Source organism: Chiroxiphia lanceolata, chromosome 5, assembly GCF_009829145.1.
Source record: "Chiroxiphia lanceolata isolate bChiLan1 chromosome 5, bChiLan1.pri, whole genome shotgun sequence".
Taxonomy (NCBI): Eukaryota; Metazoa; Chordata; class Aves; order Passeriformes; family Pipridae; genus Chiroxiphia; species Chiroxiphia lanceolata.
Window position 1 is genome coordinate 64993079 of NC_045641.1, and position 26924 is coordinate 65020002.

At 40.1% G+C, this 26924-nt stretch overlaps 1 protein-coding gene across 4 annotated transcripts; it reads left to right on the forward strand.

The window, feature by feature from the left end:
- The first annotated feature begins 3983 nt into the window (after positions 1-3983).
- LOC116787190 (solute carrier organic anion transporter family member 1C1-like) lies at positions 3984-25415 on the forward strand. 4 transcript variants are annotated; one of them, XM_032688574.1, is made up of 16 exons: positions 3988-4222; positions 4755-4859; positions 6377-6522; positions 7702-7843; positions 7947-8079; positions 9524-9654; positions 9863-10009; positions 12997-13095; positions 14080-14316; positions 15384-15548; positions 16881-17076; positions 19134-19299; positions 20812-20993; positions 22409-22473; positions 23613-23730; positions 24516-25415. In XM_032688574.1, the coding sequence occupies exons 3-16, from the start codon at positions 6412-6414 to the stop codon at positions 24736-24738; spliced, it is 2115 nt and encodes a 704-aa protein (XP_032544465.1). In that variant the 5' UTR covers positions 3988-4222; positions 4755-4859; positions 6377-6411; the 3' UTR covers positions 24739-25415. The 4 variants fall into 4 exon arrangements, with proteins under 4 accessions (XP_032544467.1, XP_032544466.1, XP_032544465.1 ...); XM_032688576.1 differs by lacking the exon at positions 9863-10009 and having other exon boundaries at positions 3984-4222; XM_032688575.1 differs by lacking the exon at positions 4755-4859 and having other exon boundaries at positions 3987-4222.
- Positions 25416-26924: the final 1509 nt, after the last annotated feature.

Sequence of the window (26924 nt, forward strand, 5' to 3'; positions counted from 1 at the left end):
GACTAATTTAATTATGTCTAAATTCAAAGGCACATGTAGCCTGTCTTACTAGGAAGTGATATGAGTTGAAATAATTTTTATGTCTATTCCTCCAAGGTTAATAGTATTTTATCCCATACAAGCACACACATAACATCTGCCTTACAGTTTGAACAGATCAGTAACACTCCTTATCTACTATTATTATTGTTTGAGGTTTTTACACGAGTCCTCAGGAGAGCCCCATCCTTGGGGGGAAAATTTCCTTACTGCAGAGTTAGATGGCATCAATTTTGCATGAGGCCTGTGAACAGTTCCCAAATTCAGTTTTACAGGAGAAAATGCTCATAGAAGCACTCTGAAATCATTTTTACTGCTTGTATCTTTGTCTTTTATGATTTTTTTCCTTTGGCACCTAAAGAAGCTGGAATTACTAAAATAAGATCAAATGATAGCTTAGCGTAGCAACCCAAAATCCTCTGTGCACCTTTCCAGAGGTGAAAAATTGGTGCTAAGAACAAGACTGAACACCTTATGTACAAATCATACCTCTTGAGAGCTTTTTTCTTATTGAAGCAGAAGATTAACTGTTTTTCTCCCCTATTTTTTTTTCACATCTCGTCCTTCCACGTTTCAGCAGTAGAAGGGAATTATCTATCAGAATTTTGTCCTCCCTCCGCGACTCCTGAGGGAACTCATAATGTAACTCGCAGACTGAGCTCCCTGAGCCTTGGACTTGCTGCCACATCAGCCCTGGCATGGCATTGCCACGTGATCTCTTGGCACTTGGGACTGAGCTGCTTTGGTCTGGGGCTCTGTTTGGCAGCAAAGCTCAATCAGTGCAACCGAGCGCAGCTAAAGCGACGACAGGCGGGTTCCCCTCGCACAAAACTTCCTCCACCGATGAACTGCTGAGTGGGAGCTGCCATCTGCCTCACCTCTGCGTGGCAGGTGGCCAGCACTAAAACTTCTGCAGTTTCTTAAGTGACTGCCACACAAAAATAACCTCCTGGAGGAGAGAGATGGCTGAGATGGGAGCGTACACCCTCTCGCTGTCCTTGCTTGTCCTCAACTGCAGAGTCTCTCGCTCACGTTTGACGTGGTGCGTAACACACAGGCACTGATGTGCAGCCACCCAGGGACACCACATCCTGCTCTGGGAATATGGATGGTGGTGCTATGCAGTGCAGCTCCTGGCCAGGCTGGGAAGCGGCTCTCCCCACTGGAGCTACTCCTGGGGCTGTTTGCAGGGGGGTCTTGCACCCACCTCCAAACACCCACCGCTGCCAGCCCACCACAGCCAGCGAGCCTTGGGTCACACTGGGAGCAGCAACAGTTCAGCAGCAACGACAAACACTTCCTTGTTGGTAACCTGCTCTCCTGTTTTTGAGTTTCCATGCTACCACAGGCCTTGCAGAACAGGTTCCCAGTAAAACCACTTGTCAGACTGTTGGCTGACACCACAGCCCACACCGTGGCTTGTGGAGAGGCACTGACGGGTGCTGCTGATGCTGTGCTCTGCCAGCATGTGCCAGTGGGCTGGATGGGATCTGGGAGCTGTGACTTGTCTCTCCAGGACTGCCCTTCCTGGGCCTCTGCAAGGGGAGTCAAAACCCAAAGGGGGCCTTTTCATCTGCTGGCAACTACCACATCACAGCTGACTTGCGTGGACATGGCATGATGGCAAACACTGTCACAGACACTGGAGCTCAGTTTGCAAAAGCTGCAGAAGATTATTTTTATGGGAGCACTGAAGTCTTTTATGGTGGGATTCATCTCTCCTGACTTTCTGTTGTCAAAAGCTGATCTTGCAGTCAAGCCTACTCTCACAACCATATCTGGAGTTCATTTCATCCCATTCCTAAAGTAAGTATCTAAAAGAGACAAAACCAGCTATGCCTTTGGAATGCTTCTTTTCCCTCCTCTGACTATATCATGAGCCACTGATTTAGTGGCTCATCTGGAATTGTCTGCACTGAATCCGTGCAGTGCTGCTTTGTAAGTGGATCCTACCATCTGTGCGTGATGATCGCAAGAAGGGTCATGTCCCCTCTGGATAAACTTCTTTGTATTCAAACTTAAAATACATTTACCAAAGTGCTGATGGGATTCTTGTGGGTATCTCGTTTTGAGAACTGTGTTTGAAAGTTCTACAACAGGCTTCTACTACCTGGCTGCAGACTGACAGCAAGAATAAATAGGGAACTCATTGCTAATGTTCATATATTTTTTTCCCTTCAAACTTTTCAGTATCATAACAGTTAAAAGTAGTCCAAATGTAGGTTGTAATATATGTAAATTGAAATTGTTAAATGAAGCAAAATCTGCTTTGTTCTTATGATATTCTGCTGAATACATCTAAGTATTTTGAAGATTTTTAAAGATTAATTAAGGCATTAAGAACCAAAGATAACTCTTCTTCACTTAAAGAAAAAAATGCGAATGAGAATCAGTTTATTGAAAAATAGTTTTGATGGATTTCCTATATTCTCAACTGTTTTAAGGGAAAGTGAGTTTCATTATGTACATTATTCCTGTGTGTTAAAACTAAATTAATTAAACAAGAAGTTAGCATTTAAAGACTAATGCAGGAACATTGCAATAAAATCATTATACAAAATAACATTTTTCTGTGTTGCAAATATTCTTACTAAATGGTAGAAATAAGCTGTGTTCTGATTTGCTCATGGAGTGTTTGGTGACAATGTAGAGTCCTGCTAGCCATACAGAAAAATTGAAATTTTAAATTAAGACCCATAATAAATCAATGGATTTATAATGATCACAGTAAAATGTGTAAAATTCCATCAAGCAAAATCGAAAAACAAGTGTGATTATGACGGATAAAATGATTGTCTGCAGTAAACCTCCAGGCTTCAGGGACAGCGACAGCTTGCATATTTACAGACTTAGCAAGTTCATTATTTCTTTTAGCTTTCATGACTAAATATTATATTTGTATGTATTTCATTGAGATACTTTAGTCTTTAGCAAATCTCTTAATGTAATTTTTATACAGAAGAAGCTAATCAAGAGTTATATTTTAGTTTACCTTTTGCTGGAAAGAAAGGGGATGGTGGGACAAGGTTTTTCCTTCCAGTGTTACTGAAGATATTGGAGTAATAAAACTTTATTTTCTATATTTAGAAAACACTAGAAAGGTCCTTTAATTATATGTGAATCTGATTTTGTAATTCAAGTTTCTGAATGCTGTGCTGTTACATGCAACCAGATGACCAAAAACTATTTCTTGAGACTTGATGATGCCTGGGATGACATCTGGGTCAGAATCTTTCCAGCTCTGGAGAGTTCTGCTCTAGAGAAGACACAGGTTAGGTGGGTTTGCACTTTCTGTGGCCTGTTAGATGTGAGATCTGATTTTCTACTTGTGATTGGCTAGGATGTGAGAGGCAGGCTAGCTGTGGGTATTACACTCATTCTTTTTAAGTGGCCAGCCTGCAGTCAGCTTGGAGGCGTAGCTGAGCCATCCCACATCTCCTGTTGGCACCTGCAGGAGCTGCTGGTGATTGTGTTCAATAATCCTGATTTATAACAGTCTGACGTGAGGCTGTGATTTCCTGAGGGAATCTGCTTCTCTGTAGGTTTCCACGAGGAGCCCTTTTGCACCTTTTCTTTGGGGTTGGGACACAGAAGACCCATACCAAAAAGTGGTACATGTCAATAAGCAATTCATGCCCTTTCAGGAGCTAAGTCATCTCTTAGTATCTCTGCTGACCCTCATCAAAGGCACGAAGGAGTGAAAGTTGCTGAGGCTTGGAAAAACGTAGGTAAGACGCTTGGAAAAACCGAGCCTGCACTCTCAAGGCTTTTATGCCAAACCACTCCACGGTTGTTGGGTGGATGGCAGGGACTTCCCTTTGGAGAGGTGCTTCATGCAGCTTTAACGTTTAGAGTTTAGGGGGGGAAAAAAAAAAAAGGAGTGAAGAATACAAGTTGTTCCACCTGGGAGAAGCTGGCACCACCGGCACGCTGGCAGGTAGGCTGCCAAAGTAGTGACAGCACAAGGAACCTGCCTTATTTTGCAAAGCTTTTGTATGGGCGGCTGTGGGAAGGTTTTGCAATCGCCATAAGAAGGAAATCCAAGGTTTAAAAAAAAAAAACATGTGGTGAAGTGCTCCACTTCTCAGAGTAGGCAGAGCTTTTGCCGTGACGTTGTGCTGGCTCCAAGCCTGGAAGCCCTCGGGCACGGGAAAGAAACAGCCTGACATTGCACTGACACAAAGTAAGTTCTCTCTCTGCCTCTCGCTGCCTCTCCAGACCCTCCCTTCCTGCTTCTTTCCTTTAGTTAGTTTGTTTGTTTAGTTTTTATGTGCTAGTGCAGGCTTTTTGCATGTGTCATTGCCACTAAACTTGAAGCAGATTATGAAAAGTGCAAAGGTACAATTTGGCGAATTCAATATGTTATTTTAAAGGATAAACACTGTGGAAAGTGGGATGTTTTATCTCTCCATACAAAACCTATTCATTAACATTAATTCACAAATGGAATCTTTTATTATTTTTCTTGCTTCATTTAATTTTGAATACCACTGGTGTCAATGATTCACTGGTTTGCCAAAGTTCAGATTTTCATAGAGTGGTTATGTCAAATGTTATTGCTTGATTAGATGTAAAAGAAGTGTTTCTACAGTTTAATGTTTTCTATAAGTTTAATGTAGATGTTTCATCTCGCACCATAAATGAAATTTTGTATTTAAAATTAAATACTGTGAAAAGAAACTGTGTCACTGATTTAGATGCTGTTTATTTAACAGAGTCAGATGTTTCACAAAGTTAATCATCAGCAACATACAAATCAATAAAGAATGTATTTGCTTTAGAAAACTCTGTCTTTCAACTCCTATCCTATAAAGATTGGGGTAAGTATGAATTCACCATACTTTAATTACCTATAGCTTGTTTTTTCAATGCTTTTTGCCTTGTGAGCTGCTGAAGATGATCTAAGGAAGGTTAGATCTCTTTAGAAATTTCATATGTGGGTTAGTCTGAAATATATATTTGTTTGCTTTTCATAGTCCCTGTTGGTGGATCCTACTGGAGTAGAATTTGGAACTAAAATCTACAAAATTTAAGTTAGACATCTTATGAGGCTTTATATCTCTTTATTAGACATTAGTTTATTTTCAGTCATTAGGGGTAACTTTTAGGGGCCTGTGAGGTTGCTAAGAGAGTGTTGTCTTTTCTGGGAATGGGTGGACACTTCTTAGGGAATCCAGGTTGCTCCAGGGCATCTTACCTTGGAGAACTGAACTCTCCAGAGGAACTGAGGGACATTTGTAGGTTAGCCTGGGACCCTGCCAGATCCCTACCACCCCAGTGTCAAAAATCCCTTATGGCACTTGAATGGGGTCCACTCATGGGTCAGCTGCTCTCTGGGGCTTGCAGGAGGAAAACTTTGAGACATTCCCAGGGGAATTAAATAGAATGGCATATCTAAGATTCTGGTGTCTTGGGGGGAAAACAATTTCTTGACTTATGTTCCTCTATACTCCTCTATATGTACCAACGTAGGTTAGAGCTAATTGATTTTGGTACTACTGCAGCAGTTTTCCAATAGAAGAACTTGGCAATAGCTCTTTTTGACTTGTTATCATTCCAGATCTCTCTGTATTAGCTGGTTTCCCCTGATCAGTTTACATCAGCCAACATAGCTAAGATGACTCCTTACATCAGAGCCAATTTTTAAACAGAACACTTTAGAAGTCTAATTAAAATAACTACATTTATCATCTCTCCTGCAGGAATTTGTGAAGGCTTGGGGACTTACAGACAGTCATTATTTGTTTCCTTTGATCACTGCTTTCTTTTTCCTTAATGCATTTTTACCTACCATATCACTCACCCTGTTTTCTTCTCTGTCCTTATTTGTGGTCTGGTTCTACATGTATCTGATAAATAATGTTACTCATTGGAATGGTTGACTAAGAAAATCCTCATAAATATAATATCAGAATCCTACTGGATCACACCAAAGATTCATTTAGTCTGGGACAGTGATTAAAATTCTCAAGGAGAATTTAAGAATTGGTTCAAACGTGCTGAAGATGTTTCTCTGACAAACTCTCCTAAGCCCCCAGCTACACAGGGACTTTACTTCTCCACAAAGATGTCTAAAAACTATCAGCAAGTTTCCTCTAAATTCTCCATCTGTCCAAGAAGGTCCTGAAGTCCTTTAAAAAGCAGATTTTACAAATCAGGTGCATCAGTCCTTAATTTGGTACAATAACACTTTGAATACTCTTTAATGTCCACCTGAGAAAAGGTGTCAATGTGTAGACATCTCAAGTAGTGTCTTGTCATTGGGTAGGTCTGAAAAACATTGGAACCTGTGTTCTTGTGCAAATAATAGTTAAACACAGTGATATTGTTCAAACAGGAAGACCTACATATCAGACCTGGAGGAGGAAAACCATGGACAGGCCAATCTCTGCTGGCCAACTTAAAGAAAAGTCACTCTTCCAGGACAGTGATGGCAGCATGGTCCCTGTCAAAACCCCGTGCCATAATTGTTCAAAGCTAAAGGTATGGAGAGGAGCCCTCACCACATATTTTCTCTGGAACACCAAACTGTGAAGTTCTACTGAAATTCAGTTGGTTCTGTGTGACACTGTTTGACACTGTATGTGTTGGAAACAATGCCCTGGGCTGCATCCAAAGCAGCATGGGCAGCACACTCTACTCTGCTCTGGTGAGACCCCACCTGCAGTGCTGCATCCAGCTCTGGGGTCCCCAGCACAGGATGGACATGGACCTGTTGGAGTGAGTCCAGAGGAGGCCACAAGGTTGGTTAGAGGGATGGAGCACCTCTGCTGTGAGGAAAGGCTAAGAAAGTTGAGATTGTTCAGCCTGGAAAAGAGAAGGCTTTGGGAAGACCTAATTGTGGCTTTCCAGTACCTGAAGGGAACCTACAAGGAAGATGGAGAGAGACTGTATAGAAGAGCCTGGAGTGACAGGACAAGGAGGAGTGGATTCAAACTGACAGAGTTTAGGTTTACATTAGATATTAGGAAGAAATTCTTTCCTGTGAGGGTGCTGAGGCATTGGAACAGGTTGCCCAGAGAAGCTGTGGCTGCCCCATCCCTGGAAGTGTTTAAGGCCAGGTTGGATGGGGCTCTGAGCAACCTGGTCTAGTGAAAGGTGTCCTTTTCCATGGCAGGGGGGGGGTTTGAACGAGATGATCTTTAAGGTCCCTTCCAAACGAAACAATTCTGATTCCGCAGTTGTGAATCCAAGCACACAAAAGTCAATAAATGTTCTCAGGAGTTAAAAAGTGAGACCATATTTTACTAACAAATAATTTAGAGGTGTGCTACAGTCACAGTGGTAGTTGCAGTTATATCTTTCAATTCATGTCTTTTAGAACAGGACACATACCATGATAATAACTACCATTAATGAATGATATTTTGCTACAGATTTCCCCAAAGGAAGGAAACAGCTAAAACAGTATGTGTTAGAAAGTTAGAAGGTGCATGCAATCAATGTCAATTTTCCTTTTCCTTGCAGTAGCAGAATTTTTGGAGGCCACCCTGAAAAAGAAAGTAAAATCTTCTGTTTTAATGAAAACAATAAGAAGATTCTCTTCACAGAGAATTAGAAAGCAAAGCACATGATTTCTATATTTCCTGAGTGGGTTGCTCAGGCATCCAGCCATGAAGCAAAAATTATTTCTTTGCAAACTCAATTATTTTCTCTCTTCAGATATTTCTTGGAGCTCTAGCTTTTTCCTTTTTTGCCAAAGGATTTTCTGGAAGCTACATGAAGAGCATGTCCAGTCAAATTGAAAGGAGATTTGAAATCTCATCTTCAATTGTTGGAATTATCGATGGCAGCTTTGAGATAGGTACGAGTACTTCCTTTGAAAGTGGATAAGTACTGCTTCTTAGCACACTTTCACCTCAAAAATAAATCACTTTTTGTGCTGGTTCTCTCTCCTGTTGACGCAGGTAACTTAATGGTGATGGTGTTGGTGAGCTATCTTGGACCAAGAGTTCATCGACCAAAAATTATTGCTGTTGGGTGTCTCGTCATGTCCTTAGGAGCATTTTTGTCAGTGATGCCTCAGTTCCTAATGGGACGGTAAATATGGAAGTGTTTTCACGTTGTGCACTAATTAAACTTGATCATATGAAGCGTTTTCTAATCATAAACCTGACTTAAAAGCTTGACAGTGGTAGTTTCTTCCAGGTAGCAGGAAGGTTTTAATGGGTGAAATTTTTAGTATTGACTTTCTGATTTTCTCTCTGAAAGCTTACCTCTTTCTACAGGTAAGAAAGAGAGAAGCCCCAGGCTTCTCAGAACTTATACATAATTAGGCAGAAAGTGGGTGGAATTTTTCATTAGGGATGGATATATATGTGTATATATATACACATATTTTTTTAGATGTTTTCCTTTTTTTCCTTCTTAAATGAACTGTAGTGAAACCTTGATGGAAAAGATTTCTTTCTCCGTGATGGTTTTCTCCATAAGCTCTTCAAAACTATGAAGATTTGTGTCTATCTCTACTGAACTGAGGGAAGGTTAATCATCTAAATACCCCTTCACAACTAAACTTTAGTGCTTACACAGTTGTCAGAAGCAGGTCATACTTTTCCAATCATTTGGCATTCTTAGTGAGTAGTAGCCGAAAATAATACCCCTCTTTCCCTCAAAAATTAAAATTGATTTGAGCATCTTCTTTAGCTTCATGACCAATACCTCTGATAAGGAGGGCATGGAAAGAATCATATCTGAGGATCACGATATGGAAAGTGGCCAGAGTCACTGTGGGGGAACCTGCACTGCAGGGGACAGCAAAGGCCAGAAGCAGAGCTATGGAAATATCTGATTTAACCCAAACTCAGAGCCAGGTTTAGAACATCACCCATTCGCCAAACACTGAGCAAAACCCAATAGCCACGGGGACCTCACTGTCATCTGCCACAATATTGAGGTTGATGGCACAGTCAGAGGGAATATCTGCTCTCCATTTATCCCAATGCAGCATAAATGTACTCCAGCTGGCTTCAGTTTACTTGGCAGAATTGTTGTTGTAGATGGCCTAATGCAGACAAACTGGCATGTGTGTTTTGCAGCCTGTGTTAATCTCTATAGACACAGGGAAGTCACTACTAGATCCCTAGCTATCTAATTTTACACTAGCAGAGAAATCTCCATGTTACACCTCTGCCACATAAGGGAGAAAGAGGTGCCAGCATGGAAAAACATCAACACTGTTGTATTTAGGCAGATGTGGATGGACTCTGCCTCTGTCCTGCACTCTAAGGAATCATCTCTTAATCCCTGGAAGCAGCTTTTTTGCTCTTTAGCCCAACAAAATATTGGTGTTGGAATCATCAGATCGTTTGAAAACGGTATTAAGGTACCTACCTTTCTTTAAGCAAAGCACTGGAAATGGGCTGCCCCTTTGTTTTTCCTGCCAATGACAGGAACAAGCACGTATGAACACAAGGCTCACACACACTTCCTGCAGAGCAGAGTCTTTCATGTGTCAGTTGTGTTTTACACAGTTGTTTTCCAGTTACAATTATGAAAGGATAACTGTTAGCGTGGACAACTCCACCACGAGTGTATCAGCTTGTTCCCCAGCATCCTCTGAGGGCCGTCCAGTCACAGATGCTATGGAAACACCCAGCACAATGGAAAATGTTGGTAAGCAAAAGCTCTGATACTGGATTCCCTTCTTCTGCTAGTCCCCATTTTGTACAGCCTCTTTTACTGGAAAGCAGTAAAACCCCTGTAGAAACCACAAACCCACCCAATAATGACTGTTAAACCCCATATTTTATGTAACTTTACTGTTGCAATAAAGTGTTGTCAGAACTTTGCTCTCAGAAATGTCAATGTTTATGGCCTGCAGAATGTGAGAAAACAACAAATTCCTACCTATGGCTCTTTGTGTTGATGGGGAACCTTTTACGTGGAATTGGGGAAGCACCAATTATGCCATTGGGAGTTTCATATCTTGATGATTTTTCTAAGGAAGAAAACTCAGCGTTTTACATAGGTAATATACAAGTCAGTGATTTTGATGCTAAACATTCTTTTCTTTAACATTTCTATAGCCAAGCAAATTAAAAAAAAAGTCTACCTGCTCTATTCTGGATAATTTTGTATTGTACAGAGACAAAAAACAACACAGAAGAGATTTCATGTTTATTTTCTAAGAGTATTTTCCAGATGGTCCTTTTGCCTTCCCCAAGTGGCTTCTGCTACATGTGTGCCTGTTTTCTCTGTGATGAAGAGAAGCATAATCAAATACTCATTTCTCCAAAGTGCAAAGTCATATCTGCCTTATCTGGCATATCATCCTCAGCACCACAGCTTCAGAGGATAAAATTCTGCCTAATCACTGTTTCACAGATAAGGAAATGATCCTTAATGTTAGGATCTGTAATGTGAGCACAGTAATGTAAATGTGTTTCAGAAGCTCTTACCTGACTTTTTGAGTTTTGCAGGCAGCACACTTCTTTCTGAAAGCTTTTTAAAGTCACTGGTTACCAAAGGGAAAACACCACCTTGCCGGGGTGTTGTAACAAATCCCTTCTAATTGGGATTTTGTTGTTCTTGTTTTTTATGGCAGATAACCTATTGCCCAAGACAGAAAGACTTACACCCACGCTAATTATTTTGTTGGCAAACTACTTTGAAAGCACGAGGTGTTTGTGTGGCTGAGGGAGGTCAAAACTGCGGCCTGAAGTAAACTTGGCGAAATTGAGCTGGTCCTAAAGAGAGTAAGACACAGTTTCAGGAAGAGTTCAGTATGTAATGCCACAGGGTAAGGCCATGGCAAATGTCTTCATCTGGGGATAAGGAAATCTGCATTTTGAAGAAAATAGTGGGCTAGCTGTCAAAAGCAAGTGTTCGACTCAGAAGTTATCCAAAATATTTGTAATCACCTCTGAGCTTCTGATTAGAGATATTTTTAAAAGTTCAGCTGAATTTTTTTCTTGTCAGAGTCTGACCTGGGAGAGATTGACGCAGATTGAGGACTGCTGAGGAAGTGAGATTAAATATATGAACTAGACAGAGAGAATAGCATGGCTTCAGCCAAAACGAAAATTTGTTTGGGTTATGCAAGTGTAATAAAGTATTTAATTTACAGAGTATTAAAATATTTTATTTTTCATTCAGAATAATGATTTTCAATCTCTTATTCCATTTTGGTGGACTGAAGCTATTTGCAAAATCGTGAATGTTGAAATAATCTTTTTCATAGAGCTGGAATTTCTTTTCTTGACTAACTTTAATTTTTTTCTATGTCTTATTTTTTGTCAGATGCATGAATCAATTTAGGATCAGTGTTTTTGTAAAATATAAAAAAATAAAATTGTCTTATAGTAAAAAAGTCAGTCAAGACTTGTTGATAAATTTTTAACATTGATCTCATTATTTGACCCTAAACAAGAAGTTTGTTTCCTGTCTCTCCTTTTTATTTTGCCCTTAGATGTTGAGTAGAAGCATAAACTACTTTGAGGCAGAGATAGCATTTTCTTAATGAAATGCATTAGAACCTTTTTGATAGAGTTGTTGTGTCATAATAGTACCAGAGTTGCCACAGGAAGGAACAGAAAAGAAAAAATTAGCATAGTTGTTAAGCTGTAAGAATTTACTGCAGAAGTTCTTGATGATAAGCTGAGCAATCACCAGATTCAGAAGAGAGTTTGCAAAACCAATTCTCTCTCTCAGGAGGAAAAGCTCTTCAGTAGAACAACGCAGTAGGATTTACAGAGCACAGTACTGAGTATGGGCGAGAAGTGACAGGCATTTGGTCAATAATTCCTTCTTTTCTAATAGAATTAAGCCTTCTCTAACTTCAAACAGCTCCCAGGTGGCAGTTCCATGCTAGAATTCAGAAATCCAAATCACCGAACTTTTTTTTTGAACCTGTTACCTCCTCACAACTAAACTTCAAATGATCAAAACAGGTGGCAAGGGAATGTGAGGACCTACACTTCAATTATTTTGAGGATATTTTAATTTTGTGTTGATTGCCAGCAGTGGTAACCAAAATCATACCGTGCTGTTATTTACATAGCCAGCCAGCAGAATGCAGCCTGGCTTCCTAGGTTTCTGCTAGTCTTCCTAGCTTTTTCATTTGCTTCTAGAGGCATCCCACCTTCTTCTGATCCCATGTTATCTCCTTTCTAAGCAGAGACAGGGCAGAAAATGGGAGGCCCAGAGAGGGCAGTAGCAAAACTGAAACATGATTTTAAAGATGGCACTACTTAATCACTAAATTTCATGATTTGGTTTTTACAGCCATGTCAGTACGTATTGACACAACAGTTCACTGATTTGCTTGTTCTGGTGCTGAATGAACCAACAAAGATTCTGCCTAATGAACTTTGATCACATACAGGGATGCTTATATCTCCTTGTTACCCACTGAAAATATTCTCAGGGTCCTGTACCTGATTCCACGTCCACACACTTTTATTGTCCCTGCCATCCCAAACTGCAAAGATGTGCCTTCTTACAAGCACATCATCAGATCAACTACTGACTTAGAATTAAGGGACCTAAACATGTAGTACAGGGAAAAGCCCTGGCTTGTACAGTCACAGAACATCCTGCAAGCTGGAAATAGAGTCCCTGTTGGACTTGTGGCACCTCCAGCAGGCCTAGAGTTGAATGGTCATTAATTAACTGGCACAAGCTGAACAATGCAACTACAAAAACTGAAAAGTAGGGAGGCGGAGAGATAAAAGCCATTGCAATGCTATTCTCTTTCTTCCTATTCCTTTCAAGACAAGAATCTTGCCAATGAATTGCACACAAGGGTCCACATGAGACCTTCTACATCACAGCTTATGGTAGCTTATGGCTTACATTCCTGCTGCTCAGGAGCTTCCCATTAGACATTCCCTAATGGTCAGTGCCCCTCTTTTGTCTCCTCCTTCCTCTCTCCTTTCCTTGCCCTCAGAAAAGAAGGCTTGCCTTGTCCCCCCAGTGTTTTGCTCACTTTCGTGTGCTGACTCTCTTCTCTCACAGGCCTGGTGAGATCCTCGGGCATGTTCGGGCCGACCCTGGGTTTCCTGCTTGGCTCTTTCTGTGCCGGCCTCTGGGTTGACATCGGCATTGTGGATACTGGTAAGAGGCCGTGGGGTGGTGTGTTAATCAAGAAGGTGGCTGGATGTAGGAACCTGAATGCCAAGAAGAACCTTCCCAGTTTACTGCTTCAAAAAGAAGGGTTCTCAGAGAGTTTTTCCTACTCAAAAGGTGGGGGTGTTTACATTTACATGTTGTAGTGTGGCTGGAATAGTCCTTGATGGAAGAGCCCTAGTCCCACTGCACCTCTTTTTGTGCTTGCACACACAATTAATTGCTGCACCCTTGCTGTGCAGCAGAGAACATACTAGTGAATGAAAGACCATCCTTACGTTGAGAGAACAGTGAAAGGCTCATGGAAGCCTTTAAACACTTGGCAGAAATTAGGTTCTCTTAAGAAGGATGCCCCAAAGATTCATATAAAAACTTATTTCATTGTTCAAATCACTTACAAGTCTCTAATATTTAAGGGAACATTTAAGGAAATTGGGGGAAAAAATGTTTGGGGATGGAAGAAGGGTTTGACAGTGGGAAATTGAGAAAGGGAAGTTCTTTTTGGGTGGTGAATGGCCTTATTGCCATCACTCATTCCCATAGAAAGTATTGGAAGATTGGGGCAATAAAATGCCACCACAGGCCTGAATGGAGATATCTATTTTCAATTACATAGGACTGATTCACTTCCAGGGATGGGTCATTCACAAGTTGCCCAGAGAAGCTGAGGATGCCCCATCCCTGAAAGTTTCAAGGCCACATTGGATGGACCTCTGAGAAACCTGGTCTAGTGGAAGGTGTCTCTGCCTATGGCAGTGGAGTTGGAATTAAATGATCTTTAAAGGTCGTTTCCAACCCAAATGATTCTGTGATTCTGTGATTCTATGATTTGAAACAAGCTGCATTTCAATTCTTTGTATAGAACATAAATCACCTCTGTTGTGGTCTTTAAATCATATATATATGAGGATATCTATAGTAATTGCTCTACATAATATTTAATATCTTTTCCTGTCTTTCTGTATTTTGCAGATGCCATCAGCATAAATCCTAAGGATACCCGTTGGGTTGGTGCCTGGTGGCTTGGATTGCTTATCTGTGGATCAGTCAACTTCATTGCTTCACTGCCTTTCTGGTTTTTACCTTACTCTGTACCAAAAGAAGGAGAGAATCAAAACCAGAAGATTAGTCATTTATCTGTCCAAGGAGATCACTGTAAAATAGACCCCCCAGCTCACCCACAGTTAAAGTTCTCAGAGGCAGTAAAAGGTGAAAGATTATCGCCCAAATGTTTGCATGCAAATTCTATTTCATAAGTTCATTCTGAGCTGAGCAGGGACTTGCACAACCTTCAACAAAATGTGTGTTTTCTGCAGCGCATATGATGTTGTCAAAGACAACAAAAAAGTTGTCTTTAACTTGCACTATTATAATTACATGCTAAGGGCAGGTTTCAGTCCTCTCCTTATATCAGACAGCTGGAAAAAACTTGTGCTGCTGCTCTGAGCATCAGGGATCCTCAGTTCATAGTTGATCCATAGCTGGCAGGCCACTGTTTCCCTGTGGCCTAGAAATGGTAAGGAAACATGAGGCTAAGTACTGCATTGGCTCTTGGAGGGATTTCTCTGGATTTGTAGCTCCTGTGTACGAGCTCAGGGATTAAGCTGAGTTAACCTTGTATAGGCAAGGTCAGACCCAATGACCCCTTGCTTTTCTTTTTATATTTTTACTGTAAGACCTAAGATCTTATTTGTATGTATGTATGTGCAACCCTACAGCAGAGGTGTTTTGAGCTGTCATCTTTTAGGCAAGTGTGCCAAGAGCCAGGCTACAGTCCAAATGCAGGTTTTTGTGTTCACTTTAATGGACTTCAGGTATTCTCATCAAGTGTCTCAGGAATGACTCCAGCCTTTTTCTGGGCCAGGTGCTCTCTTTCTCTGAATGTCACACTCATGTGGGGCTCTTGTGTGGTTTGTGAAGGCTCCTGCTTTAGGCACCAAATGTTACATTACAGAGGGTCTTAATTCTCTGTACAGGCACTGAGAAACCATGTTGGTGCCTGTAATGAAGAGTCCTGTGTCACACACAGGACAATGCAGGATTTCTCATTCCCACTTCAGCATCCTCTGTGCCATTTGGCCTTGCTGCTCCTGTAAGGCATATGTGGGCAATGTGGAAAACTCTCACTTGAGCAAGTGTGTGCTTTGGTAGGCACAGGATTATAACCTGCAATACAACCAGTAATTAAATCAAAATTGATTTTACTATCTAAAGGATGTCAAAGCAACTCTTCTCTGTGTTTAGCAGGGTGTACAGCATATACCTCTCCATTGCAGATTTCTTGCCAGCTCTGAGGAAACTGTTTGGGAATTCAATTTTCCTGGTGTACATCTTCCTTACTATTCTGCAGTACAATGCTCTTGTTGGGATTATAACCTACGAGACAAAGTTTATGGAGCAACAATTTAATGTGTCTGTGGCAAGAGCCATCTTTCTAATTGGTAGGTACCTGTTGTCCTTTCAAATTCCAATGTCAAAAAGGAAGCTTTTCTTTTGTTACTTTGCCTTCATTTTTAGGAGGAGCTTCTATGAACTTTTTTGGTTAAAAAGAAAGTATTTAGTGGTTTATTAATTTTCCTACTGTATTTTGAAAATGGAGGTTAGTGTTAATTTTCCTGGTGTTCCTAGTTCAGTGAGCTAGAGGATTATTAGAACAGGGTGGAAGCTTTTTTCATAGTGAGGTTTGGGTTATGTGTCTGCTTCTGTGACACATAAGCTACAACAAAGTAACAACCAAAAGAGAAAAAACAATTTTAAAAGTCTAATGAAATGTGTGATTTTTTTTTCCTTTTCAGAATAACACTTAGGTATAAATGTTCTTCCATTTTGATTACAAATGGAAATTTCATAACCAGGAAGAAACCAAAATGTAAAATTTTGAGTCACTTCATTCATTTCAAAGCTCTTTTTTTATTTACCAGTTCCCTAAAAAAAAATAAGTCCTTTGTAGTGTTCAGAAGAAAAGAAATGCTGAAATTATATTAATCTTACAGTGATTGTCTCATAATTTGGCAGGAAAACCAGGATATTCCAGGTCATTGCAGAACTGATATTGCATTAGTTTGATCTGAAGGCACTGGGCTTTGGTTAGGTACAAATGTGGGAAGAACATTCTTTTTCCTATCTTTTTTTTCTGGATGTAGAGAAAGTTTCATCCAAAAAAAGTGCCCAAACAACACAACCAACCAGAAAAACACACAGAGAAAGGCAAACCCCTCCCAGTAAAACCCTGTTAGAGCTCTCTGTTCAGCACATAAATGTTAGGGTTGGTGCTTGTGAAATACTGAACAGATTAAATCTAAATACAAATCTTCTCGTGATTCACTCTCAGATCTAAATGGAATCCAGCCCAGAACCTGGTGTAGCATCCTTTTATGTTCCATTTTGGAGACTTTTTTGCGACTTTCACAGAGTTAAATATTTTATTTTAGATGAAGGAGTGCCCGTGAGCTAAGACATTTATCTCATTTACTCTGATTTCTAACAGGCAACTGTGTAGGTTCTATTATATCAGGATACATACAAAAACCAGTACAGTAAAAAGGTAAGGAATATTGAGGAACTAAGCTTTTAAAATCATAATGTGATTGAAAAAGAAAATGGGGAAGTAAGTAAAATTACAAAAAGGTAATAAAAAGTCTTAGAACCTCAGAAGATCAGCCTGAAAACAGGTGAGTGTCTGATATTTTGAAAATACTAGAACAAGACGTCTTTTCTTGAAAGAGTCAATGCAAGCTAGAGCCATTAACATTTTTATTATCTTCTATTTGCAGGTGTGATACTTTTACCCATCACAATCCTGGGGATGTTTCTAGGGGGCTTTCTGATCAAGAAATTCAAGCTTCACATAACAGAAATGGCGAAGTTCTCCTGCATCACCTTTGTAGCGGCGTATTTGTTAAACCTCCTGTACTTCACGTGCAGCTGTGAGGTGCTCCAGGTGGCCGGTTTGACAACCCCCTACTCTGGGTTTGTATCCCCCTGGGTTTGTCCTGGTGGTGTCATTTGTCACAGCTGCTTTCTGCCCTGTGCAGGACATGGTGCATGACCTGGGTTCTCTACTCCCACAGCCTCTACTGGGTTTGTAACCGCTTCTGAGCTACAAAGCTTCCACTCCAGAAAACATTTGAATTTGGATTTGGATGACTTCTGAGACGTGTCTTGTCTGTTGATTTACTGTAGCATGTTGCTATATCCATTCAAATATGTATCTCTTTAAATACAACAGATTTTTGTTGCAGTTGGCCTGTGTTAGGCAATTTGCTGGTATCAATCAGTGGGATTTCATCTGAAGTGGAGCCGCTGTGATTATATCATTTTACCACTTCTTTGAGAGTTATGCACACAAGAAAATCCTAGGTTTGCACAGACTTGTCAGGCTGAAATGATACCTAGTGTGGGGGATGGGCAGAATATTCTGATTTTGTTTTTCAAATTTCGAACAAGACATTTCTTCTTTTTCTGAAGTATCTATTTCTATTTTTCTAAATTCTATATTGCAAGGATGTTGATGACATACCTCTATATTCTGGCAAATTACTAATCAGGGTGAAATTTATCAGAGGCAAATTAAATTTTTATATTCTATTTCAAAGCTTTAATTTAAAGCCAGCCTCCTCCTATCATGTAGGGAGTGGGATGTAAGAAAAATGTTGAAAGTGGTTTCCCCATAGTCTACACTGCCTCTAGAAGGGACCATCCACTAGATCAGTAGTTATCAGCCTGCATGGGGAGTTGCCAGCCCCCTGTGGTAACTGGAGCTGCCTGTGACCCTTTTCTCAGCTGGGAAGTAGAAAGTGGTCACGGATTGTGTGCTGCACACAGATGTGAGCCATGACCGTGGTCATGCTTTCTTGAGAACATTTTCCCAACTCTAGCATCCTGCCACAATTGCTCACTGTTCAAATTTAGCTCTGTCTGGTCCAAATTTCAAGGGATTTTAAAGGATTAAACTGAATCCAGCAGGGCTTGCTACATTTTCAGTTCAGAGAGAAACTCAGCCCTGGTTTTTTTTGAAACCAAGCCGATATTCAGGGAAAACCTAAGTTCTCTCAGTAGACCTAACCTCCTGTTCAACTTTGAACTTAGTTGCATAAAAGATGTCAGAAGCCTGTGCAGTGGAGATAACTCTGGTTGAGTACATCTGATACTGTAGAGTGAACTAAAAATAAGCAGAAAAAACCAGACAACATATACTGAAAGACCAAATACAGTTTCTCCAGGAGAACTGAGACTGCAGAATTTAGCATGTGTTAAGCAACTCATTTATTGTTTTACCTGTTTAACAATTTGTACTTTGAAGACAAGCAACTGCCTAATGAGGGATAACCAAATCCTTTGGTTATTTTTCCTTTCTAAAAGGCTTAGGGGAAATGTAGCCTGCTCAATGTGTGGTTTTGATCGAGGGGTACGGGGTAAGGAGGAAGACAAGGCAAATTTTGGACACTTCTTCCTTTACATTGTGAGTGACTTGGAAGAAGGGTCGATTTGTAGATGGTTGACTCCTAACACTTTCTGTAAACCGAGCCCTGTCAACATGCCTACAGAGTCACTACCCACTTTTTAATTTCTCAAATCTAATTGTCACCTACTTAGTTTAACTCTTTGGGGCCTGGTTTTGATTTCTCTTACAGGAATTTTGGTAAAAGTGAAAGCTATAAAAGTCCATGATAGAACACAAGAAATGAGATCTGATAAGCTCACTCTCAGAGTGAGCTTTTGAATGGAAAAGTAATACCAAATATTCCCTCCCAGCCAAGAATACCTATACCTTTTCAGTTCCATACCTTTTCCATAAAATCCATACAAATGTTAATGTTTGATGAAAAATCTCAAGAGACTTTTGGTTTACCTGAAATTACCTTAGCCTCCATACGACAACTTCACAGTTCATGGGATGGTAGCAGATACTTGTTCATGTTCATCGCTTTACTTTCTCCATGTTTTTCCTGCCTACTTCCTGATATTTTTTTTAGACTATGTAATTTGACTAAATAATTCTCTTATTTCTTTCTGTTGCCCTCCAGAACAGAGCATCTTTCCTCCACCAAGAACATCTACATGGCCAGTTGCAATGCTGACTGCAGCTGCAACCTGGATCAGTGGGACCCTGTATGTGGGGATGATGGGATCACATACATGACAGCCTGCTTTGCAGGATGTAAATCATCAATTGGGACAGGAAAGAATATGGTAAACACATTTACAGGCCTATTTACCATGATCTGTTGCAATTAGACAGGGGGTAGTGGTTTTAAATTAAAAGAGGGTAGATTTAGACTAGATATAGGGAAGACGTCTTTTATATTGAGGGTGATGAAACACTGGCACAAGTCACCCAGAGAGGTGGTGAATGCCCCATCCCTGGAAACATTCAAGTTCAAGTTGGATGGGCCTTTGAGCGACCTAATCTATATGAAGATTTCCCTGCTTGTTGCAGGGGGTTGGACTAGATGGCCTTTAAAGGTTCTTTCTAACTCGAACTATTCCATTATTCTATAACTATAGATATAGCCCGATTTCTCCAGCTATTAATTTTTTGGCTTTGTGATTCACAAAACTGGTAGACACAAGTGTCCATTCCGTATGGTTTAACTTTACAGAAAATGAGTGCAAGACTGCAGGGAGGGTTTTTAAAATATTTGGGGTGAGGTAAGCGAGCTATTCAGAAAAGACGTGAAAACTTCAGACTCTAAACTTATATTTCTTGAATCCCTTTATTCAGATATTTTAAAAATTTATTGTCTTCTCAGAAGGATGACCATAAACTTTATGCTTCTTGTTTCTCAGTAGATCTCTTTAATGTGTGTCTACAACACAGCTAAGAGGAGTTTGGTTCTTATAGTAGCAAAATCCTATGGTGTCAACTGACATGCAGCAGACCTGTATGAACTTCTCAGTGCTGGTTTCACAAACTGTTACAGATCATACTGGACCTGTGTGCTCTCCTGAGCTGCCATAGCTCAGAAAAGCAAGTCATAACACTGAAGTGTACAGCTAAGAGATCCTGTAAATATGTAACTGGACATTTTCGTCAGTGTATCAGCAGCAAAGCCATTTCCAGGATTTAAAGCAATCCTACCTGGGCAAGACCATTTAAATCAGTAGGTTTGCAGAAGTGTCTGCAAATGACTATGTCTTCTGGCAGAAGCAAAATTGTCTTCATGTAACAATATTGAAAAAGATGAGCAACATTTTCAGGCTTATATCCATTTATTCCAGCAATATTCTCTTGGTTCACTTCAAGAAAATTGGTTTCCAAACCCATTTCTCCTGCTAACTTCGTAGTTCCCTCTCAGTTGAGCACCAAATGCTGTTTTAGATAAAAAATGATAGATAGGTGTGATTGCATTATTTGGTCCACATCTTTATTTTTTTGTTGTTACTCACCTGCTTCGTAGGGTACCTGAGCAGAATGGCTGGATTTTTTTTAGCTTTGGCCCATTTTAAGCACACACAGAGGACCTTCTGTTCTAGCAATGACATGGCTGAAACTAGAGTCACAGTTGCTTTGTGTCTCTGGAGCAGATCTGAGTGGCTGGAGCATACCAATGAACCTGGCCATCAGTCTGCAAAGATGATTAGGGTTTTTTTTTCAGCATAAACAACAGGCTGGATGTTATGGGGAGTGAAAAATCTAGCTACTAAAATTGTTTTCTGCCACTGAATTCTGAATAAATTATTCTTCTCGTCTTCTCCTTTCAGGTGTTTCACAATTGCAGCTGTGTGGAAGGACAAGGGCACGGGCTTGGCAATTCCTCTGCAGTTTTGGGACAATGCCAAAGAGAAAGCTGTACCAAAGCCTTTCCCTATTTTTTAGCATTACAGACTGCATGTGCATTTATGTTAGCCTTAGGAGGCACTCCTACATACATGATTATGTTTAGGTAAAATACTTTAACTTACCTTGACCATAAAGCTTGGAGAAAGAGAAACAGAATATGGAATCTACTATTTCATTCCTATTCTGAGAAATGGCTGGCTGACAAAATAAGCCTCCTGAGGATTTGCCTGTACTCTGAAATCCACCTCTGTTCAGAGGCACAGCAAAAATGTCTATCCAACAATTTAATTCCAGTTTGAGGCTGAGTAAATACTTTGGTGATGAAATGGGTGGGCATTATGCTGATCCTGAAAGTTAGTTTTCATTTCTAGTGATAGAGATATTCTTAACAGTGCATTGAACTTGAAATAAGATGCAGTGCTAAGCCGTGTCCAAGGTGACTGTGCCGTTCATATTACTCAGGAGAAAAACATTCACCTTTGTCAAGCTTAGTGGCCTCACAATGTCTTCTGTGTTGTGAGAAGTCTGATACTCCCATTCTTTCCTTCAGCTGGTATAAACAGAACTATGTCTGCAGGAATATCTTTTAAATTTTGATCCCTTCAGTTGGAAAGCAGCACTGCTATTTTACACTCAGGAGAAAAGATGGTGTTCTGTGTCTTTCGCATGGAAGTTTCTCTTCCCTCATGCTCATGGGTGAATTGCAATCAGTGCACATGACCAGATGACTTGTCTAAGCTGCTGATTCCTCTGCAGTATTTCTAAGGGTATAAGTAATTTTTAGCACATACCTGGGTTCTGGACAAGGCTCACTTTGCTGGCCAGTTTTCAGAACACTAATGTGCACAATGAGAAGCCTTTCATGTTAATGCTGAAGAGACCATACACTGATGTATAAACTCCAGCTCAGGGAGCAGGCTGGCCACAGCAAGGCCCCCTCCTGCCCCTGTGCCAGCTCAGCACTCCTGTCCGTTCTTCCAGTTCACCTGAAGGACACAGGCTGCTTTCCACTGGTAGGAATGAGGAGCTTTTGTAGCCAGATAACTCACATTTGCTGTCTCTGTGTAAAATGCTAGAGGCAGGGGTGTGCTGAACCTGAATGCAGAACTGCACACCCTGTTCCCTATGATCATCACTGCATATCTAATGCCCCTTCTAAAGCAAGACAGCTTCTTGGAGCTTAACTTATTTACATGAACTGTCTAGTTTTATTTGGTTTGCTATAATTTTCCTGTACTTTCTCCCAAAAGCATTTGCAACCTGTTTTCCTTGGGTTCAAGATCAATTTCTGTAAATTGTCCCATTTATTTCAATGAGATTTCAATGAATTTATGTCTCCTCCCTTAGAAGGAGACTGCATCTGAACATTAACTTTGGTGAATGTTTTCAATTAGGGTTTGAGTGGGCTGTGTTAGGTGAGCCATAGTACTCTTGTATGTACAGATGTTCACAGCATGACTGTAGAGACGTTACTCTGTTGTTCCTCAAAATAATGCACCATTTTTATTTCCTTTCCAGATCTGTTTCACCAGACCTGAAATCCTTTGCTGTTGGGATTGAAACTTTGGGTGGTAGAGTACTAGGTAAGACTTCATTTCTTTGTGGGATTCAAGTGGGTAATCAAAGGGGTAGACCAAAGTCAGCCAGTGCAGTGCCCTTGCTCCAGATGAGAAAAACAGATTTTCCAGAATTTTTCCTTGTAAACAGACTGCATTTCAAAGTGTTTGGAGAAGCTTGCTGCATGTTTTCTGATACGTAATTACATATTATGATTATCTCTTTAGAATTTTTTATCCTATACAGCAAAGTAATCAGGCAAAGGAAGGAAATTTCATTGTACTTTTGGAGTGAGTTTTTTGATTCTTGTGCACAACTACCTGAGTTTGATCAGTCTGCATATCCTTAACAACCTATACTCTCTTTTGCTGACCCTTTTTCACTTAAAGCTCCTGTGTACTCTAACAAATATTTTGTTTCTTTAGTTTATCTGCAATAAATAACCATTCAAGTGTTCAGATATGTAGTCTACCCTGCCTCAAGCAAATCTTTTCTCATCTTCCCTTGTTTGCTGCTTTTTGAAATCTCACCGAAGTAATCATTTGGGTCTCTTTTCTAATGTCCATATTTTAGCTGAATGCTGCAGAGAATCAATCTTCTGCTTTTATGAAGCAGTTTCCTTCACAAAATTGCACTTTATTCCTCAAACAGCTTCCTGATCATATTAAAGCATTATGACTGTCTAAAGGAATTCTTTCAATACTACATAAGTAATACACCTACTGCCTACTGGCTTTTGCAGTCTGCTAAGCATTTTTAATGGCAAACTGTTGTGTGACACCTGAATAGATACATTAGTATACACAAATATTAATATGTCATGGCATGTAAATCCACACAGGGTACTGCAAAAGAGATGTTGGTTATATTATTTATTTAAACAACAGAAGTTACACTTCTAATAAAAATGCCATTAAAGTGAATTGCTAACATTTTCCTGGCTGAATATAGTTAAGGGATAGTCTTCCATCATTTCATCTCCATCTAAGTAGACTTTTAAATATTTTCACAAATTTTGGTTTCTCAAAGCTGGAGCTGGATGTTTAGTCCCATTTTATGCAGCCATAATTCAGAAACTCTGAGATTAATTTCCTCATTTCTTTACATGACATCACATGATGAGATCTTCATACTTGAGGTCATGTAATAAAAATCTTCCTTGCAGGAGGACTCCCAGCCCCTATTTATTTTGGTGCCTTGATAGATGAGACCTGCTTGAAATGGGGGACAAAAAGCTGTGGGGGATCTGGATCTTGCCGGGTATACGACACAAAAGAATTCAGGTAAGTTAACTCTTTATTAAGGGGTTGGGAATTTGGTTTCTGAGGCAGCTTTGGGCACTGAGGACCAAGGTATTCTTTCCTTGTGTCTACTGTCTACAGACTGATTAGGATACTAAGAGCATCAAAGCTCCTTATTTGACTAGACCTTTATAGATCAAATAAGCCAAATAATTTTGATTCAATCTGACATATAAAATTGCAATACACTTCCTTAGGTGGGTAGAACTAGTTCTTTTATTGAAGCTTGCACTGAATAAGTGCACTGAGTAACTCTGTGACACTTTGGCTTTTTGGAAGCCTCAAAAACTGCGGAGTAAGTGTGGCACTGAAGAATGCTCTTCCACATCCCTCATTTATTTGCTTCATATCGTATAAGAAATGTCACAGAATCCACTTGGAGAAAGGACCCAAATGACTGATGGTACATGGAGAACTGTGGCCAGGAGCACTAAGTGAGCCAGTGAGGAGCTGGGGGAAGATGGGGACTACAGGCAGAAAGCCCCAGCTGGTGGAGCTCCTCTTGTCTCAGCCCAAAAATATAGTCTGCTGAATGGGAGCACACTCCAGGCATTTCTGCTAGAAGTAGGACCTGATTAGGGCCTGCCTGGGGCTAATATTATGAGGTCATTTGTTCTGCCTGTTATTTCTTATTTTAAAATGTGAAGCAATACCTGGCTGAGAATAAATGGTTTTGTCAAATCACACTTTATATCTTACTTGCTTCCACTCAGAATTGGCAAGCTTTATTAATATAAACATATTTTGTCCCTTTTTTTTCCCCCTAGAAATGTCTATCTTGGCCTCATTGCAGGACTACGGGCAGGATGCTGTGTCTTGTACATAGTGCTCTCTGTTTTAATAATGAAGCGCTTCAAACCAGAAGGCAAAGAGGTGACAGATATTAAAAATACAGAGAGATCAACCAGCAAAGAACTAGATACTGCCAATAAAAAAGACATTCTTCCTGGTGCAAGAACCTCAGAGGAGAGTGAGGAAACTTATATGTAAAAAAGAAACAAGATCTTTTCTCCCTATGCTTCATAAGGACAAAAGGAGTCTGACTACTGACTTGAACAGCTAGTTTACATTTTGGGAGTGCAAAAAATATCTTTGAAACATTGACTTTTTATTTGCTTTACCCTGTCCTCTTCCTTTCCTCATCTGAAGCAAAAATAAGGGGAAAAAATGTTCAAAATTTTGGTGAACTCTCTCATCCTCTTGCTCTCATCCCTTTCTAGACCAACAGTAAGACAAGTCAAAATTTTGCAAGTGTCATAAATTTGATTATGATTGAAAAATTAGAAAGAAGAAATCCACAATAAGCTCTTTTGACATTTTTCACTGACTTCCTCTGTAGTCCTACAGCTCTAAATGGCCAATAAAATCTCCCTTGCCCGGTTGCTTTGACAGCCTTTGCTGTGGGGTTTGTGACCAGAGCTCGTTGTTCCAGGCTGGATACCATGTCCCACAGTCAGGTGGGAGTCCCAAGGCTGTCACTGAGCATCCTCTGAACTCAAATTACTCAACAGCTCCAGGGTTTGACATGAAAATGTTAAACAGTCAAAAATGGGAAGCAAATGAAGAAAGTGGTGAATTAATTTTGCAGCACATCTCAGTAATGGGTTTAAGCAAAATTACTCTGAACTGATGCAATAAAGTGATAGGTGTTTAAGTTTCTTCGATTATTTTGTGTGTGTGTGTGTGTGTGTGTGTGGGGAAGGGGGGCATTTTTATCTTAATGAGCACTGTATTTGTATACCATTTTCTTCCTTGTTTAAGTAACCTTCAGTAGAACTTGAAATATGGTACTGAAAACTTGCAAATACATGGCTTTCCACAGGCAGCATTGTCCAGAGGGAAACTTCACTAACAGATGCTTCCAACAGTTATTACTAAGAAAAGTCTTTAAAAATACTTGAAGTGTCATATTTTGCTGCTGCCCTCATGATGTACCTTTCCAATAGGAGGAAACCTGCCTGGTAAGATGACTGTAGGTTTTGCCTCCAATAACACAGCCACTTTGCTTTATTTTCTGGAGGTTGTCTCTGCTCCTTGCAGTCCTGTGCATAAATCTGAAACTAGGAAACAAGCTTTCTTTCCTTATCTTAAACTTCCTTGGCACATGGAATAGAGCACTGCAGTAATGTAAAGAAAACCTACCACACTTTATCTGAGAAAGTAGCAGATCAGAGGGCTAAAGAGAGGGATTCTCCACGTCAAATGCTTTTCTGACCTTTCTTCTTCCATCTGTCCCATGTAAGTGCAAGAACAAGGATGGGAAAAGGGTTGGTGTGATGCTCACTGAAAGGAAGTTCTTCATATCCTGGAATTAGGGTTGGAGTTGTTTGCATTTTATTACTTCACAGTAATGACCAGCACATTTAGATGTTGCCTTTTACAATTGCAGCTCTGATTATAAACTACCAGCAGATATGGGAAAGCTGTGTGTATTATAAGGGATGAAATGAAATTTCCTCTAATATATACAATATCAATATTGCATCTAGGTCTGGAAATAATTAAAGAAAAATCAAAGTTCTGGAAATTCCAGGAATTGTACACAGAGAAAATGATGGTGCATCATTCTCCTTCTATAAACGGTGTTTTAACATTGAATAAATACATTGGCAGTTCTGGAAACACCCCTGATCTGTGCTAGACATATAGACTCAGTCAGCTGACTCATACTAACATCATTTCCCTTTTACTTCTGTTGTTTGGATATTTATTTCTGCACACTGGTTTTTTATATTACTCGTTGTTGTTGTTGTTGTTGTTTTTTATGAGAGCAATCTTGATTTTCCCAGAGGGTAATGTTTTATCAAAGGTGCGTTGATAATTGATGTCAGACTGGAAATGAGATTCTGGTCAGATCTGATGATTCATGTCCAAATATCTACCCCAGGTCCAACTTAGTAAAGCCAGCTTTTCCATACAAATAAGAATTAGTATCATTCTTCATAACAGTCCCAAATAAATAACAGCAAAAAATGCTGCCACAGGTGGTATTGAATCAATCTCTGGCTCAGGATACTGCCAGCTCCAAAGCTGTATCATTTCCCTGTTTCCAACATATACTGTTTCTTGATTGCAAATCTAAGAACTCCCCTGTGAGCAGTAGATAGAAGTTTATTCAAGGGAATAATTTTTCTTCAACAAGCAGTTAGCACAGAATATGCAAAAACTGAAATAAG

Coding starts and splice junctions, on each gene's coding strand:
- LOC116787190 (XM_032688575.1), top strand. CDS start 6,412: ATGGACAGGCCAATCTCTGCTGGCCAACTTAAAGAAAAGTCACTCTTC. Junction 7,844..7,946: donor CGATGGCAGCTTTGAGATAG/GTACGAGTACTT, acceptor CTGTTGACGCAG/GTAACTTAATGGTGATGGTG. Junction 20,994..22,408: donor ACATACATGATTATGTTTAG/GTAAAATACTTT, acceptor TTTCCTTTCCAG/ATCTGTTTCACCAGACCTGA.